At 49.7% G+C, this 17,731-nt stretch overlaps 1 protein-coding gene across 1 annotated transcript; it reads right to left on the bottom strand.

The window, feature by feature from the left end:
- Window positions 1-115: 115 nt before the first annotated feature.
- OLIG3 (oligodendrocyte transcription factor 3) lies at window positions 116-937 on the bottom strand (the record flags this gene model as incomplete). The annotated part of the gene is made up of 1 exon (XM_082480250.1): window positions 116-937. One exon carries the CDS (start codon window positions 935-937, stop codon window positions 116-118), a length of 822 nt encoding a protein of 273 aa, XP_082336376.1.
- Window positions 938-17,731: the final 16,794 nt, after the last annotated feature.

Raw genomic sequence — 17,731 nt, 5'->3', positions numbered from 1 at the left:
GGCAGCGGGGGCAGGTCCGTCGGCGGCGCGGGGGGGGCCCGGCCGCAGCCCCCTGCCCGCCCGTGGGAGCGCCGGCTCCGGCGCAACCCCGGGGGCCGGGGGGGGCCCCGCCGAGTCACTTCAGCAGGTCCTTGGTCTCCCCCGAGATCCTGGCCATGTTGGAGGCGGTGAGGGCCGAGAGGTGGGGTGGGGGGGGCATCTGGCAGATGGTGCAGGGGCACGGCAAGCCCGCCCAGTGCTGGAAGCCGCTGCCGAGCTGCAGGGCGGGGGGGGTCGAGGGGGTCTTGAGCAGGGAGTGGGGGGGGCGGATGGTGCCGATCGCCGGCAGGGAGGCGGAGAGGGAGGAGGAGGTGTTGGCGGAGGACAAGGCGCTGCCCAGGATGGGGTGCACCTGGTGCACGGTGCCGGCGGCGTGCGGCGGGTGCCCGGCGGAGTGTCCCACCGTGCCGCAGTGAAAGGCCGAGTGGTGCCCCCCGTAGATTTCCCCCACCAGCCTCTTCATCTCCTCCAGGGAGCTGGTGAGCATCAGGATATAGTTTCTGGCTAGCAGGAGGGTGGCGATTTTGGAGAGTTTTCTCACGGAAGGTCCGTGGGCGTAGGGCATCACCTCCCGCAGCCCGTCCATGGCGAGGTTGAGGTCGTGCATCCTCTTACGCTCCCGGCCGTTGATCTTCAGCCGCAGCTGCTGCAGGTCCTGCTCCGAGAGCTGCTTCTTGATTTTGTACTTGCTGCCTTCCCCTCCGGCCTTGGAGCCATTCCTGGAGAGGCCTTCCCCGGACATCTTCTGCACCAGGTCGTTCTGGGTGGAGGAGACGGAGTTGAGCCGGCTGTCTTGGTGGTGGTGATGGTGGTGGTGATGGTGGTGGTCTCTCAGGTACATCTCATCCATGTCTGGTGAGGAAGCTCTGCTGGAGACAGAGCTGGAGTCAGAATTCATTGTATTCGGGCTTCTGAGCAAGAAACTCTTCCCTGCTCTGGAGGTGGCGGAACAAGACAACTCTCCTTCAAAAAGCAACGAAAAAGGAGCGAAAAAGAAATAAGCGGACGGCAGCCTCTGCCAGCGAAGGGCTGGAAACGCTGGAGGAAGAGGAAAAAAGCCCCTCAGCCCCCTCTCTCACCAACCTCTCCTCTCTCTCTCTCTCTCTCTCCGGTTACTCAGCCTGTTTACAGGATGGCTAGTTAGTGTATGCTTGGACTAACCTCAGCCTGAAAAAGAGGGGCTTTTATAGAGCTGCAGCAGAGAGCAGAGACAAAAGGAGCCCTCCTATGTATAATGGTCTAGTTAGGATGACGTGCCATTATTCAGGGCGGTGCGCTTTGACTGTCCCATTTAGCAAGGACCCCTATTCATATTCATTGTGGTGCCACCCGGGACACCTCAGCCACGGACCATCAGGAGTCAAGGAGACACAAAACCCCTCTGATTGACACCGCACACTCATCGTTCCGTGTGCGCGCCATCTCCTCCCCCTGCCCCTCATTTCCAATATAAAACCGCATCCCGTCTACAGTAGGGAGGCGAGGGGCTGCGGGGGGGCTGCGCGCCTGCTCGGGGCCGGCGGGGAAACCCCGGCCGCGGGCGGCAGCGGGCAGGAACCGCCCGGGGAAGTCCCCCGGCTCCGGCGGGAGGAGGTGGGGGGCGTCGGTAGCCCCCGTCCAGCAGAGTGCCCAGCTCCAAGCGCGGCTCCCCGCTTTGTTTGCTTTTCACCTCCGCCTCGTCCCGTCCCCCCCCGCCCCGGCCGGGGTTTGTGATGCGGCACCGGCTGGCCCTCGCCCGGCCGGGCTGGCCGCAATTGGCTCGTACCTGGGTCGCCGCTTTGTTTAAATGAGCGATGGCTCGGGCAGCCTCCGCGGGAAGATGCGCGCTGGGGAACCCGCCTCCCTCCCCCCGGGCCAGCGACTCCCTTTAAATAAACGGGGAAAGCCGGGGTGCGGCGGCAAGTCGGTGTGCTTGGCGGCGGGAGGGGCGGCCGGCCGGGAGGGCCGGCTCGGGGGCGGGCGGCAGCCCCCCGGAGCTCCGCTGGCCCCGGGCTCCGGCGGGAGGGCGGCGCGGCGGGGCGGCCGGAGCAGCCGTCGGCGGGACCGAGAGGCTGCGTTCAAGGCCGGGACGGGACGGACGCAGGCGGGAAGGGAACCGGCCCCGGGGGGCAGCAACGCAAAACAGCCCCAGGCGTTCGCGCCAGTAAGTAAACCGGCTCCGGGCACCGGCTGCAGCCTGGGCGGGACCCGGGGCGGGGAAGGGAGGGGGTGATTGGTGTCGGGCAGGGCTGGGGGGCCACCTGGGGCAGGTGTCACCACCCCCAGCTCGCGGCCGTGCTGAGCCTCCGCCGGGCGCTGGCTCTGCCTCTGTCCCCGGGGCTCTGCCGCGCTGGGAGGGGTGCGGGGGTGAGGATCCCACCGTAAGGGACAGCGGCAGGAGCGGCTGTCCCGAGCCGTGTGCGTGGCCGCGGAGGGGAGTGTGGTCCTCCACCGCATCTTCCCAGCCCTCGGAGGTGTTTACGCGGTGAGTGCGGGGCTGCCAGCCCGGAGGGGGCGGGAGCCACCCGCGGCGGGCGGGCCCTGGCGCCCCCGGAGCCGGCCTGGGTGCTCCCGCTCCCCCGGGGGGAGCCGTCGGCCTGAGTTTCCAACGGCCAACAGGCGCGCAGGGCCCAGGAGAAACCTCCTCGGTAGGACCTCTCTCCTCCATAAAGAGTCTCCAGGCCCCGAGGGCAGCGAGGAGGCAGGAAAAGGGGCACACTTTCATCCGACCGAGTCTAACTGTGCTTAGTCTGCTGAGCAAAATTAAAGCCTTCTGATTTCAGCACTGTCAGTAAATCCCGGGGTGAGAAGGAAAAGAAAAGAAAAGAAAAGAAAAGAAAAGAAAAGAAAAGAAAAGAAAAGAAAAGAAAAGAAAAGAAAAGAAAAGAAAAGAAAAGAAAAGAAAAGAAAAGAAAAGTTGAGTTTAGGAAAATATATCAGAAATAACTGAACGCGATTTCGCCTTATCCCGCTTCCGCCGCGAAAGCCGTAAACCCACCCAGACTTTTCCCCCATGTGAGAGGTTTGCCGGGAAAACAGACAGTAAACTTCGCCGGGCGCGGGGGCCCCAGCGCCGTCCCTTTCGCGCCCGCGGAGCGGGGCGCCACCGCTCTCCGCAGCCCCGCAGGGCCGCTCTCCGGGGGGTTCCCGGGGGCTGCCCGCTCCTCCCCCCTCCCTTCCCTCCCGTGGAGCCGGGATGAAGCAAATGATCAAAACTTGACACGGTGACGGCGGCGGCGGCAGGAAAACGCGCGGGATCGGGGGAAAATCCCGGCCCCGGGGCCGGAGGCTGCCCGGGGGGCGGCAGTTCCCCACCGCCGTCCTCGCGTCCGCCGCTCCGGAGGAGACGCGCAGCTCGGTTTGGGAGAATTCGAGTCCGACGGGGACCGCGAAGAGGAAGGCGAAAAGATGCCGTCGGGGAAGCAACAGGAGGGATCGCGTCCGCCTCTCCGGCGGGGCGGGCTGCTCCGACGATCAGCGCTCCCCTCCAGGCCTTTGGGACGGGGACGGGGGGCGATACCGGCCTATGGAGACGCCGGTGCACAGCGGAGCGGGGAGGGGCGGGCGCTGGGATGGGAAGGAAGGGTCGGGTCGTCACTCGGAGGAATATTAGGAGTATTTCTTCTCTCCCCCTTCCCGGCGATGTCGCTGCTCCCCAACGCCCCTGGCTCGTCTGGGAAGGACAGTCCCGCCTGCACGGCCGCAGCATCCCCCTCCCGGGACGGGGCGGCGGGGGTCGACCCTGCTCGGAGTCGCCGTAGGGCAAAGGAAGGGTTTGGGAAAGTAACGCGAGGTTAAATTCCAGGCACAGGGAGCCTCGCAGGGAAGTTTCCCCGCAAGGAAGCGGCTTCGGAACAGGCTGCTGGACCAGCACGGTTCCCGGTCCTAACATTGCCTGGGGCGTCCAGCCTCCCCCGCTGCTCTCCTTTGCCGTTTTTACTTTGCTCATGCTGGAGACGGAGAAAGGGAAAGAGAAAGAAAGGCAAAAGGAAGAAAAAAAGAAAAAAGAATAAAAGAAAGAGACGGAGAAAAAGAAAGAGAGAGAGAAGAAGGAAGAGAGGAAGAAAGAAGGAAAGAAGGAAGGAAAGAAAGAAGGAAGGAAAGAGAGGAAGAAAGAGAGAAAGAAAGAAAGAGAGAGAGAAAGAGAGAAAGAAAAAAAACATTGAGAAAGACGGAAAACAGGAAAGGTCTCAGCGCAGCAGAGCGGTGCGTGGGAAGTGCCCCTCGTGGGCGCAGCCCGGTGGGAGCAGAACCGCCCGGACCCTCGCTGGCTGAGCCGGCGGAGAGCGGCGGGGCCGGGCCGGGCGGTGTCGGCGGCGGGAGCCCCGCGCTCCCCGAGGCGGTCTGGCTGCGCCCGCCGCCGCCGCCTCTCCCCACCCGGGCGAGTGCCGGCCGACCCCCCGGCCAGGGGCGTTTCGGAGAGGGCTCCGGGCGCGCCGCTGTCCCGGTTCAGTCAACAGCAAAACTCCCCCCCCCGACGACGGCAGCAACGAAATTGACCCTCGGGAGTCAGAAAATCAAATGTTTTCCTTATCGGGCCGTGGGAGAAGGGCGAAAACTGTAGCTGAGTGGTAGCTACATCAAATTAACATGCACTCCCCGGCCTTTTAATCCCCGTTTTCGTAAAGGCAGAGAGATTTGGTGAGGGAGGGAAATGCGTTTTCTCTGGGGCGGCAGACTGAGAATACCGGGTGGGAGAGCATCCCGCAAAGCCCCGCGCCAGCCCCGGACAGGGCCGTGGGGGAGGCGACACGCTCCCAGCCCACGGTGCACCGGCAGCCACACGGCTGGCGCCGCGGGCGGCTCACGGGGCAGGTTTGGGTTTTCGAGGCTTCTTGGCATGGAAATGGTGCGCTTTCGAATATCGGGTTTTAATTAATGGCTGCGCTTCAAGGCGGTGCCCGATTTTGAATTCTCACAGAGTTTGGTACGGAAATTGGGTGTACTTTTCCCTTGCGTAGCGTTGCAGTGAAATAATATGAAATCTTGTCCTTCCCTTGACTTCGTTGACCTGGCCGGCAACTCGGAGTCTGATTCATTATATGAAGACAGGTTAAATCAGTATTATGTATTTTTCTTGTGGGTTTATTAGAAAGCTAAGAAGCTTTTATGGTTTATGGCTATTAAGTTTTGCTATCTCTGCTTGCTTTTAATTTCATTTGGACACTTGACAACCGCGCTTTTAGTATAAAAATAGTTATAAATGTTAGCTTTATAATAAGGTAATTGTTGATCCTATTGAAGAAACACAGATCACTGCATTACAAGAAAGCTCTCAGCCAGATGTCTGAGAGATGAGTGCTGCGGTGAACGGGTGGTGTTGTACCGGACTGGGAGCTAAAGCTGAAATTTGGTTTCCAAACGGCGTTCATTTTATTTTAGAGAGGACAGCCGAGATTCCCTAACCGCATGCTGGTTTTGCTCAAAGTATATTGCTGGATTACATTTAGACTGACGGTATAATTTAGACTGATAGTATCTCGTCATCTGACACTTTGACATCACCAAAGTGGTTGAAAGACTGTTTTAGTTCTTGTGTTTATCACGAATTTGCTTTCCAGAAGTAGGGCAATTACGAGGGCGATGACGGGAAAAGGAGAAGTCTGTCCTGGGCTGCCGTAGTCAAATTCTGCTGTCAGATAAACCCGGAAACAATATTCCTGTGCCTGGATACAGGAAATCTCTTCTCCGTTGATATCTTTCCAAATTCGTTGGCAATGAGGCGACAGAACAAAACTTCCCCCTGTTTTGAGTCTGAAACTGGAGCCCTTACGCAGACCTTTAAAGTATCCTGCGGATGATGACAGGATCGGGTCCATATCAGGCACCGCTTCTGGGGAGAAAATAACCTTAAAGGCATTCCAGTGCAGCTAATTAAGGATGGCATTTTATTTTCTATATTTAAATACTGATTTGCAAAACTTCTGGAAAAAATATGGCATAAAACCTTAGTAACAAAATTTAAATTGTCAAAACTAATTAATTAGAGATGCGCAAATAGCTAATCCTCTGATATACGACATTTGCTACCAAAAGCCTGAAATTAGTTTCCATAAACAATAAAACACTCTTAATCAACAGTTTGCATTTAATTCCTTTATTTTTTCCTGCAGTGATTACATCTGAAACCTACCTTTTATTTAGAGAAAAGATTATAGAAAACCAGTTTGCATGTTTGTAAAGCTATCAGACATACCATGGTAATAGTCAACTGTGAAATATTTTGCTGTCTTTGGAATTTAAGAAAAAAAAAACCAACAAAACAACCTTCAGCATTGTTGAATATGCATCCATTAAATAGTTTATTTTTAGATGCTTGGTAAAATTTGCACTACCTCCAAAATACTGAAAGCATCCAGCCGTCACAGGGCTGAGACCGTGATGCACATTTCCCATACACAGAGCTCAGACGGTGGTGCACACTTCACACATGCAGAATGGGCTAAACCTGGCATTCCCGGCAAACAAACTTATCACATACTTTGGAATCACAGCTGGCTTGTCACTGCCTTGAAGGATAGCAATGCTGCTCAAAGGCCTGTATTTATTTTTCCTTTTGCCTTTAAGTTCTTGGCCCATTTTTGCACCTAAAATGTTAACGTTCTCAAATGGGCAAGTTTTCTTTGTCTTTCTTTCTGGCCTTTCATATCACTTGCAGTTGTTTGCACTCTCATTACTGTGAACTTTCTCCATCTTCTACACTTGATACTGAAACTTACCCACTGATTTCTAAGAACCCTCTCCCTTGCTGCTTTAGTAGACAGTCGACAGTTACCAAGTCGATTTCAAAGTCAGGCAGGCTATTTAAATATCAGCTATAAACAAAGTAGGACATGAACATAGAGCACATGAGAGCTGCCCCTTATCCTCCCCAAATCCTCCCCATCAGAAACCCCAGATGCGCTGCTGTTTAGTAAGATTCTCAACTGTTTAAAGTAATCTTAGGCCAGAGTGAAAATTTCAGCGTTATAACCAAGGAAGATAGAAACATTTTGCCATCTCAGAAACAAATAAGTTTAATGCAATTATTTTTCATAACTATAGTGAAAACAAATAAAACCATAGAAATTATTGAATAACTCTTCCACCAGACATTCGAAAGCATGGAAGACTCACTAAAGAGAAAGAAAAAAAATCCTTGTGTCATTTTGTATCTCAATTTTAAACAGTGCATGTCTCAAGTGAATATTTACGAGTTGTTAATAGGCTAGTACAAATTCTAGAAGACACAACAAAAATTATCTGCAATCTATTCACAAACCTTTGCTATGTCTCAGGGTTTGGGGATGGGCGTATGGACTGCCTTCACCACCCTTGAATAGAACTCTATTGTGTGGGCTTGTTCCATTGGGATCAATGGGACAACATGTGCAATGAGATGCTAATGAACACCAGAAACGATGGTAAAATCTGGCCCGGCTAAGGCATAAGGGTGTTTTTATAAATCACTTCTGAGTCTCTTGCTATACTGCTTTTAATTAAGCTGTTGAAACTTCAAATGTTCAGGGAGGCTTCACCATATAAAATAAGTTTTTTACGCTATTTAAATCACATTTTCCCACCCTTACAATTTCAATCACTCTCCATTCTCATCTTGTTTAAAGTTGCAGTTCAAATGAGGCAGTCCGTTTTCAGTGGCAATTGCACCGTTAATGTAAATGCGGTTCCACAAATGGAAAATAAAATACACTGGAGGAAAATAATGTCAAGCACAAGTATAAAAGAGAAGAATTATGGTCAGAAAGCAGGCACACAGAAAAGGACAGTGCTGGCAGTGTGTAGCCCAATGGTCGTTGCCCCACCACACCTGCAGAATCCCCCCCAGTCTTCAGAAATCTTCATGTCTCGCACAAGGGGGACGAGAGTCCTGGGCCCATCTCAGAGAAGTCCTTAAGCAGCAGTGTAACCACAGGGGGAATTGTGCTAGGCGGGTGCTTAAGACTGGGCACGGGGCTGCTGTGCTGTGGGAGACTGGTGGCTGCAGGGCCCATCAGCACCCTTTCTTCATCCTGCAGTTCTTCAGCCTGGGTCGGGACGTAGGATTAGAATGTGTCTCTTGACCGGAAAACCTACGAACCTGTGGATATAACACTGGGAGCCCGTGATTGTCGGCAGCTTGGAGCAGGCTTAGAAGTGCTCAGACACAATAGTAATGAGGATCATAAAAGTCCCACCTCTGTCTCTTAAAAGAGAGAGAGAGGGAGTGAAGACTATGTCCACTGACACCATCTTTTCTTATCAGCTTATGGCAAAGGTTAATTATTAACTATTGAAACACTGACAAACTGTGGTGTTTGTTTGCTTATTATGAGGCCTGTCAGGGCCAGAACCAAACCTTACTGAAGCTGACTGATGTCTCTCAGTTTCAATAGACTCAGAGGTCAGGCCCCTAAAATTCAAATCAGCAGTGCAGTTTCTTGCCATAAAGAACCAGGGAGTACTGTAAGGAAGGGCTTAATTACTCCGATGAGATAATTTGTTTTTTAAACAAAAATGCTTTAATTGGGGGCAAGCCCTTTCATATTTGTTTCCCAAGAAGGAAATTGATTAGCAAAATGTTAATAATAAGATCTTAAGAGAGCCCATGCCAGCCATAGACACCAAGCTCAGCTAAGGGAGCTCACAGTTTCTTTTCAGCCACCGATGCTGAGCAAAATGGTTTCCAGGGAAGAACCTGTGAGTGAAAAGCAAGCCATCTTCTCTAGTTTGCTAATACTGCTTCTGTAACCGCTTTGCTTCTTATTCTTTTGCACCTGAACCAAAGGTGAGTGTCCAGTAGCAGCAGTGTCATGTACCCAGATCTAGCCTGAAGCCATTATCTCTTTTTCATTGTCAGGAAGCCACTTCCTTGCAGGGGTACTTAGCTGGGTCCCTGGTAAACCTCTACCTTCACATGGAACCCAGTGGCTTGAGATATTGCCAGCAAATTTAATTTGGAGAGGAAATACATGGGACATGACTGATTCCTCTGTGGAGGTTAGTGCCCCGAGTCCCCTGCCTGTCTGTCAGAAATACTGCTGCCTGGGAGCATCAGATGGAACGGGAGCTTGGGAGATACAGCCCCTTCTCAACCAGTTTGTACAAAGCAATGCAAGCAGTTGGCACTGCTCCTATGCTGCCCCCATTTTTCTTTCAGATATTTTGTATGCTCAGGGGAGGTGAGAGCTCTAAGGTTCTTCTAGGCACAAAGAATGTAATTCTGGAGTGGGATGACACACACACAGAACAAGGAAAATCCTTTGCCTCTTAATTGCCAGAACACCATTTTTCACAAAGGTCAATAAATAAACTCATCATTAACTCTTGCTAACAATTATTACCCATAGTTCAGTGAGACCAACAGATTCAAAAAAGATGGATGAGTTGAGATGTGCAAAACCTTCACTGAGGGGCGTACTGTGTAAAAAGGTAAGACAGATGGGAAAGACTTGGGCAACAATAAGCAGAATGATAAAAAGTAATGGGGAAGAAGAAAGAAATTATATATATTTTTGGGTTTATAACTCTGTGTGACTGACGTTCACAGCTGCAGTGGGAAGTAATTAATTTTGCCACTTCTGAAAATGAAATTCAGTTTAAAATGAAGTTCACAAGTATGTATGTTTTGAGTTGTCTTCTCTTCTTCATATTGGCTTTGTTACTAAGTGAATCTCTTTTCTACAGCTGGCAGGCACCTGAAATGCATAATCAGTGTGTTGCAGTTCTGGATTTGTGGATATTGCTACCTTCTTCCTAAATTGCAGAGGCCTACTCTTGCATCATTAGTGTATGTGAACTATTCAGAACTCCCTAAAGATTTGGGAAGCACGTACAGACCTGATAGCCTCCCTGCTTTTCAGTGGTGTAGGGGTTTCCACCTATCTGAAATCCTACAAAGTCACTTGTGTACCACGAAATTTTGTGACTTATCAAAATCACCAGAATTCATACACTTAGTTCCTTTAATCTGGATGTTCATGGCACCCTTTCCCACGTATTTTTATTGGAGTAAGACTTGGAGTTGCAAAACTAGGAAGTTAACACAATATTAGCTCAAACTTCGCTCATTTTATTTATGAGAATAAAGACCCACTGGGGTTTATACTGTCTTACTCTGGTATTAGTAGATTAATATTAAATATATTTACTTCAGCTAATACTCATCCAGGACTCCATGCCTTTTAAAGATAAAAGTAAATGGAAATAATTAAAAGAGTATCTTTAATATTTTTGCAACATTTCCATTTCCTTCAGGCTATTTCATATACTCTGAAATTTAATTTCTGGGCTGAAAATTGTAAACCAAATGCACATTTATTGCAAATAAAAAAATCACTTAAAAGATATTCTACATTGTATGAGAAGTTTTCTTTTTTTTTTTTTTTTTTTTTTCCATCTGGTTGTATATGTTCCTGTCTCTTATAAGTCATAGCAAACAATATAGTATTCCACAAGAGCTTTTATCCTAGTGAGCAGAAAGTGAGCAGGAAGACCGAACAAAAGAATGAATTAATTAATTAATGGATGAATGTATTAAAAAAGGGCTCCACCTGCTCCGCTCCAAAAATCTCTCACTATACTACAGAGAGGTTTGTTACACTGACTAATATTAAAGCTCTCCTCCTCATGCTTGAACAATATGATTTGTTCACATTTGGAGTGATTGACAAAATGCAAACATAGACTGTGCCTTTACTGATGTGTCTAACATCAGGAAATCACCACTGTCATTGCCCTAAAGGCAACGAGGGAGGCAGTGTTTTGAAAATGGAAAGGGAAAAAGCAGATTCTTCTATTGCTTTATCAGAAATGCCTAACACACTCGTCTAATCTTAAGGTCTTGCCTTGCCCGCAAGAACAGTTCACTTACATGTGAAAGATTTAACTTAGTATGAGCAAAGGCACTCTTTTAAGAATTTTTTGCCAGTGATGCTTTCTTCTCTTCCAACGACAGACGAGAAATATCGTAACACACTGCACGGGAGAGGACCTTGATTTGCCTACCACACCCCAGCAGAGATTGCCACAAGTTCGGAGAAGGGCTGCTCTGAAAAAGAGAAACAGGAAAGCCATGATGCTTCTGTCTTCCTGTCGGGGCTACAGCTGAGCCCCACCGGTGGTACCAAAGGGAAAGAGTTGGTGGCTAAGGGGTGCTGGATTAGGCGGGGGTGGGATTTGCGTGTCCCCCCCGAGGACAAAGAGCCCTGTCCCCCGCAGGAAGGTGCTGAAATGCAAAGCAAGCTCCCAGCTCCTTTTCTCTCTCTTGGTGGCATTTGGAAGTGTAAAGCTTTGAATACCAATTGCTTGAACTGGACATATGTGAATCTCTTCTAATCCTACTAATCCCGTCCCCAAGTGCTTCTTTGTATGTGCAGGCAACACACATAGATCTAAGTGAAAGTGGCCGTAATCCTGGAAATGTGGAAAAATGTCCCAGTGTGGGAGTCGGGAGAGGGAAAAACTCCCTAGTGGAGGGGACCCGCTGGAAGAGCATTGTGTTTGTGGGGTGAGCGAGGGGTGGCAGTGGGGGCAGGGAAGACATGAAGGAGAGCTCTCACCTTCCCTGGGCTGCCAGGAGGAAAGCAAACCCACCCAGCGGGAAAGCTCCCTTGCAAACAGCCATCGCACAGTTGAGCAAACCCGCAGAACTGAGACAAAGTTTCCAAATGCTGGGAAATTCACCCACCGGCAGCTTTCAGCAGTGTGAGCTCAGCAGGCTAGACACTAATGTGCTGACTTCATTATTGCCCAACCTCGCCTCACTGAATGGCAGATTTGTGAAGGGAATGGTGGGTTACCGCTCTGTCCTTCCCTGGCCACAAAGATGGGGAGGGGAGCTGGGATGGTGGCCCCAGTCAAAGGCACTGGCTCTCCTTCTTATGGGGGATCCTTTTACCCTTCACAGAAGTGAGAGTTGGGCCGTGTAAGCAGATGTCTTTGCCAAACGCTGACAGGGCAGCAGAGAAGTCAGCTCACAAGTGACCAGTTCTATTATTCATTCAGCTTCTCTGAAAACTGTGATTTCAAGTGTCAAATCCTCTCACCTAACCGTACATAGGCAAAAGGATAGAGGAGGGGGAAGTCTCTGTGTCTTTGGTTCAACACTGAAACCTCAGCATTTGAGTGGGATGTTACTTAAAATTAACGTCCACCTGGATACTAACAAACCCTACGGGTTTTCCAAATAGACAAATCACATAATTCAGCCATTTGAATTTCCCAAATGTCAGACAGCTAATTTACATTTCCTTGGCTAGTCACTGAATAAAGTGTGTTTATACCCCACAGTAGATAGTGTACAAGGAAATTAATCTGGTTTTTGTATGTGCTTTCAAAAGATTTTAAAATATGGAGCAATTGATAACATTATTTGCCAGCCAAATCTTTATTTTGCTCAATAAATCTCTAGATAAAACCATGTTAGGTAAGAAAATCTAAGGCTATATATTCTCTGGGAGTCGACTTTTTTATTACCTCACCAGACTTTGTGCTTTCATAAATAAGTGTCAGCTGAAATTAACCTGCTGTTTAGAGATAGTATAAAGCATCCCAAAATCAGCCTGGGGACTAGAAGTCCTTTTTTTTTTTTTTTTTTTTTTTCACATGAACTGCCTGAATGTCACAGGGACAGAAGATGAGGATAGATCATTAACTTTGCATGGATAAAGCAGGGAGATTGTGTCTTGGGAACATGCTAAGCCAAAATCCCCAATGCATTAAAGTCGCTTCTGTAACAGCTCAGGGAAGAGTTTTGCCGTGCGTATCAGAGAAGATGTAGGATAAAACGGGAGAGACTAAAACGCTAACTAAGCCTAGTACCGGTGGAGCTATAGGGCTTGCACTGCTGCCTGCCACAGAAACACCACTCACGTGAAGAACTGTTACGAGGCTCCACATTCAAGGGACACTGCTGATATCGCACCCGCCATCTCCTCCCATTCCTGCAGTGCCACCCGGCCTGTGGCTTGGCCAGCCTGCTGTCCTAGCAGAGCCCAGCCCTTCACAGCAGAGAAAATCCCCAGGGTCAGGGGATCCCCAGGGTCTGGGTACACTGGCACACGTGTTCTCTTACTTTAGACTTCCCAACCGGGGGAGAGAAGGGAAACAATTTGTCTATGAGGAAGCTGCCTTCACTTGTATTAAATGCCTCCCATAGGGCCCGCAAGTGCCTGTGGCGCTCACTCCCCCAGGTCGCTGTGTATCTTACAGGTGAAGTGAGGACATTTTGATTTCTGAAGGCCTCACATCCTGCTGCCCTCCTGCCGGCAGGCCTCACCCACGCCCTGGGGTGCGGCAGGTCTGGGGGGGGGCTCAGTGCCAGTGTCCTGCCACCATCCCCTCCCCAGTGCTCATGAGGCCTTCACCAGCCCAGCCCTCCTGATGGCAGGTAGAGCTCTAGGGGGGGCTGGCACCTCCCTGGGTTGGTCCACATTGGAAATCTGGGGCTGCTCAGCCCTCATGTCCTGCATTGCTCCATATTGTGAGTGGCTCACACGGCCACCCCCAGGGCTGCTGGGGACAGAAGGATTAAACCCAAGCCCACTTGCCCCTGGGCTGCCCACCCCCCCTGCCCTGGGGGCACCACAAGCTCTTGTCTGCCCCCCCATCAGACCCGATGTTGCCTAGCAACCCAGGCCTGCCTAGCAACCAACTGCCTCACAGCCCTGGCTGGTGGCAGCCAATCGGAGTGTCCCGATGACCTACCCGAGGCAGCTGGCGCCATTTTGTCTTTCAGTGTTGGGAGGTGCAACAGATCCCAAGTTGTCTCTGGGCCCTGGGGTCAGCAGGCCCATGTCTGTACTGCTGGGGTCCGTGGCCCTCCAGAAGAAGTTGTCCACATGCACACTTCTTGTTGGGTGGAAGCTGCAGCCATGCAGTGGCCCAGGCCAAAGCCGGTCTGCCTTTTCAGGGCATGATCAATCAAGCCCTTGGCCTTGCTTGTGCCCCAGCATCAGCCAGTCTGCTAGCACGTGTGGTGCCGTGATGTCCCTCAGCTGCTGCTGACTCCTTACCATTTTCTCCCTCACCCACTTGCAGAAGTTACCCCTCTGGTCCAAGGCCCTTTTGAACAGGCCCTGGCGCCCTCCACAGTCTCAGCCTGCACAGAGGGGTGGCAGTGGAGCCTGTAAGAAACAAGCACCGCTGGCCCATGACCACAGGTATTTTTTGGGGGACTGCAGCCGGACAAAATTCTTGTGATGTCACCTGTGTTTTGCAGACCCTTTCTGTCAAGGTCTTGAAGTCTAGACCTGTAGGCCATGTCTCAGTGTAATCTGGACAGGCCTGGGGCGAGCCACCTCCTTGCCAGCTTTGGCAGGCTTCTTGGTGACCAGAAACCTCACAGCAGTGACAGGGCCAGGCACAATCCGACTACGTGTCAGCTCAGGGCCCTTCAGAGCAGAGGGGTGGTGCCCTGGACAGCAGCAGAGGGGCTTCTGGATCATACGGAGCTATTTCTTCCCACTTCCCTCAGGCAGGTGCTGACCCAGACACCAGGTTTCATTTTGGCCCCAGGTTAGAAGTGCCAGAGAGGTTGCAGGAACAGCTGGCAGGGTTCTGTTTGGCTCGCGGGGACCCAGTGTGGTCCCTGATGACATTCAGGCTTCAAAGGCCAAAGGGTTAGGCGTTCATTTAGTCACTCTGCCCAGTTAGCTAAGACAGGGCCTGAAGGAGCAGTGTGGCTCCAACCAAAGACCCATTTGTTATGAGGTGATAGTTGGTAATGGTACATGAACCAACAATGTGCGCTCGCAGCCCAGAAGGCCAACCGTATCCTGGGCTGCATCAGAAGTGTGGCCAGCAGGTCAAAGGAGGTGATTCTGCCCCTCTACTCCACTCTCTTGAGACACCACCTGGAGTACTGCATCCAGCTCTGGAGTCCCCAACAGAAGAAGGACATGGACCTGCTGGAGTGTGTCCAGAGGAGAGCCACGAGGATGATCCGAGGGCTGAAGCACCTCTCCTATGAGGAGAGGCTGAAAGAGTTGGGGCTGTTCAGCCTGGAGAAGAGAAGGCTCTGGGGAGATCTTATTGCGGCCTCCCAGTACCTAAAGGGGGCCTACAGGAGAGCTGGGGAAGGACTTTTTATTAGGGCATGTAGTGATAGGATGAAGGGGAATGGTTTTAAACTGGAAGAGGGCAGATTTAGATTAAACATTAGGAAGAAGGTTTTCGCTTTGAGGGTGGTAAGGCACTGGAACAGGTTGCCCAGAGAGGTTGTTGAGGCCCCATCCCTGGAGGTGTTCAAGGCCAGGCTGGACGTGGCCTTGGGCAACCTGGTGTAGTGGGAGGTGTCCCTGCCTATGGCAGGGGGGTTGGAACTCGATGATCTTCAAGGTCATTTCCAACCTAAACTATTCTATGATTCTATGAATGGTGCAAGTGAGGTAAATATCTATGTCATGCCAAGCCAAGGCAAATCTGTGTTGTGCTGGGCAGTGGGAATATAGGACATGGGACATGACTGACTTGACGTTAAGACAAGATTTAAAAGGTCTTTCTAGAAGTGCTTCAAATGCTGGTTGGCAAAGGGCCGTGCCTGGAGTAGGCTCAAAGTGTAGGACAGCGCAGGTGTGACCGGGACAGCCTCAGCCTGTTGTGTAGCTGTTCCAGGGAGTGGACTGCTGCTGGTGGAATAGTCCTCATTTGCAATCAGATCTGTACAATATGCACTGAAATGTGTCACGGTGAAGAAAATCAAGCCTAGATGTTGCTACCTCTGCTCGTTTACAGTCATCTTAACACATCATTGTTAGATCATGGGCAATTTTTCCCCCCCTAATACTGCCATAAATCAAGGGCATTATATCCAGAGTACATAAGCTAGGATCCTCATTGTCATTTTGTTGTCTTTGATGGATTCACACCAGCTAGGGATCTGACCCTATTTCTATAATCTGCCCCAAATGCCAATAATTAGAGTCTGTTTCAGTTTAAATCAATGAAGCATTAATATCTTTAAAACAATTTCGTTTCCAATGACTGCAAACACAATGAAGAGATGTGGCACCCTGTAGGCTGAAGGAAAAGCACTGAAATCAATTGGGTGAATTTGAAACTTAATATTTACTGCTGGGATCTACACAAATTCAAGAGCCAAAGGCAAGATTAGTTGGATTAGTGCTTCAGTGGTCCTTCATTATCCATTTCTCCCTCAGTGACATGATTTGTGTCTTCAGTTAACTGTGCTTATTAAATGAAAATGATGAAAGATTGAGGCAAAAGTACATATGTAGAAGGAGGGTGTTGATTTTTGCTAATGTTGTTTAGAATGTTGTTGCATTTCATTACATAGGAAATTTCATTGAGGTTTCTTACATATTCTTCCAGAGTTAAGTCTCACTCTGTCATAGGAAAATGGAGATACAGAAATGTATTACAGTTCAGTTACTTACCAGTCAGAAGACAGACAGAAAGCAGAGTCAGGTCCGCCTGAACATGGGGTTTCTGAGCACAGACCACTCTTTGCTTCCTCCAGTTTACATTGTTTTCTAGGCTGTGATAACAAGCGGAGAAATAACTACCTGCATGTAAGAGGATCCCAGTCTGTCACCTGCGGGGAAGGCAGAGGTAGATGGAGTCTCATAACAGTATGAGTTCAGGCTTGGCTCTGCTGCAGGAACTCTCAGTTCTATGCCAGTTTTACAGCTGTCTTGTACAAGGAGGTGCTGATGCACTAGAGAATCAGGCTGCTGCTCTGGAAGGTGAATGCATATCAGTTCGGACTGTGTTTTGGAAAAGTCGGAGCCATATGAATAACTTGAACTCAGAGTGTTTTTCTCTTGATATTGGAGCACTAGCCAATGTGAACTATGAGATTGGATCCAGTTGCAGAGTGAAAAGAAGGAAGGGGATTTGCATGTGGCACAGGCAATACAGGGAACACGAGCGTAACGTCTACTCAAGTCTCCAGTTAAGTCTGCAACTGAATCTGAAATCATCCCATCCATTTACTCACCATGCAGGTAGAAAGTATGTCCCAGGGAACATTTCAAACAGCCTTTTAAATAGCCTGTTAAACCAAAATAAATATGACCACAGTACTTTTTTAATTTCTCACTGTTTCAAACCAGGTTTAATTAGGCATACTGCAACCTTGGAAAAATCTAAGAAACAGGGAAGTGATATTGATTCTTTATTATCACTTTAATTGTCTATTTTGATGTGTTAAAACTGAAACAATCTTCCAGCTGCAATGTCTAATGAACTCCAAGATCAAACAAGATCTTGCTAATTATGGAGTTAATGAGGACAAGTTCACAGGCAGAGTTAAGTTAGTAATTACATGTTTCAAAGCATCTTGAAGCTCAATAAGATCTTCATTTGGTGGTGTAACGTTATACATTTTCCATTTCTTCTTTCTGTAACGTGTTACAGAAGGGCACCCTATGTATAGTATATGCTGCTAATCATGTGCAAACAGCACAAAGCAGACTTCAATAAATTAAGAGACTCGCTGTTTATAAATCAACTCAACATTGAAATCTCATTTACATTTTTGCTATCCCATGTAATGTGTTTACACACAAATAATGTCAACATTAGCATGGGAGGGGGATGAATTTAAATTCCACAGCATGTTTCTGAAGCCAAACCGTCAAGGAAAGGCAATCAACATTTTAAATGAGCATACAGGCAACTAGATTTTCATAAAGAGGAACTACTAAATCAGGCCTTTGAACCCACAGGAGCAAAATGAGCCTTAAAGCCGTAACCATTTTAAGGGAATGCTTAC

The sequence above is a fragment of the Vanellus vanellus genome (assembly GCF_965231255.1).
Source record: "Vanellus vanellus genome assembly, chromosome: 3".
Lineage (NCBI taxonomy): Eukaryota > Metazoa > Chordata > Aves > Charadriiformes > Charadriidae > Vanellus > Vanellus vanellus.
The sequence above is the reverse complement of the archived record's forward strand: the minus strand, read 5'-3'. Positions and strand labels throughout refer to the sequence as shown.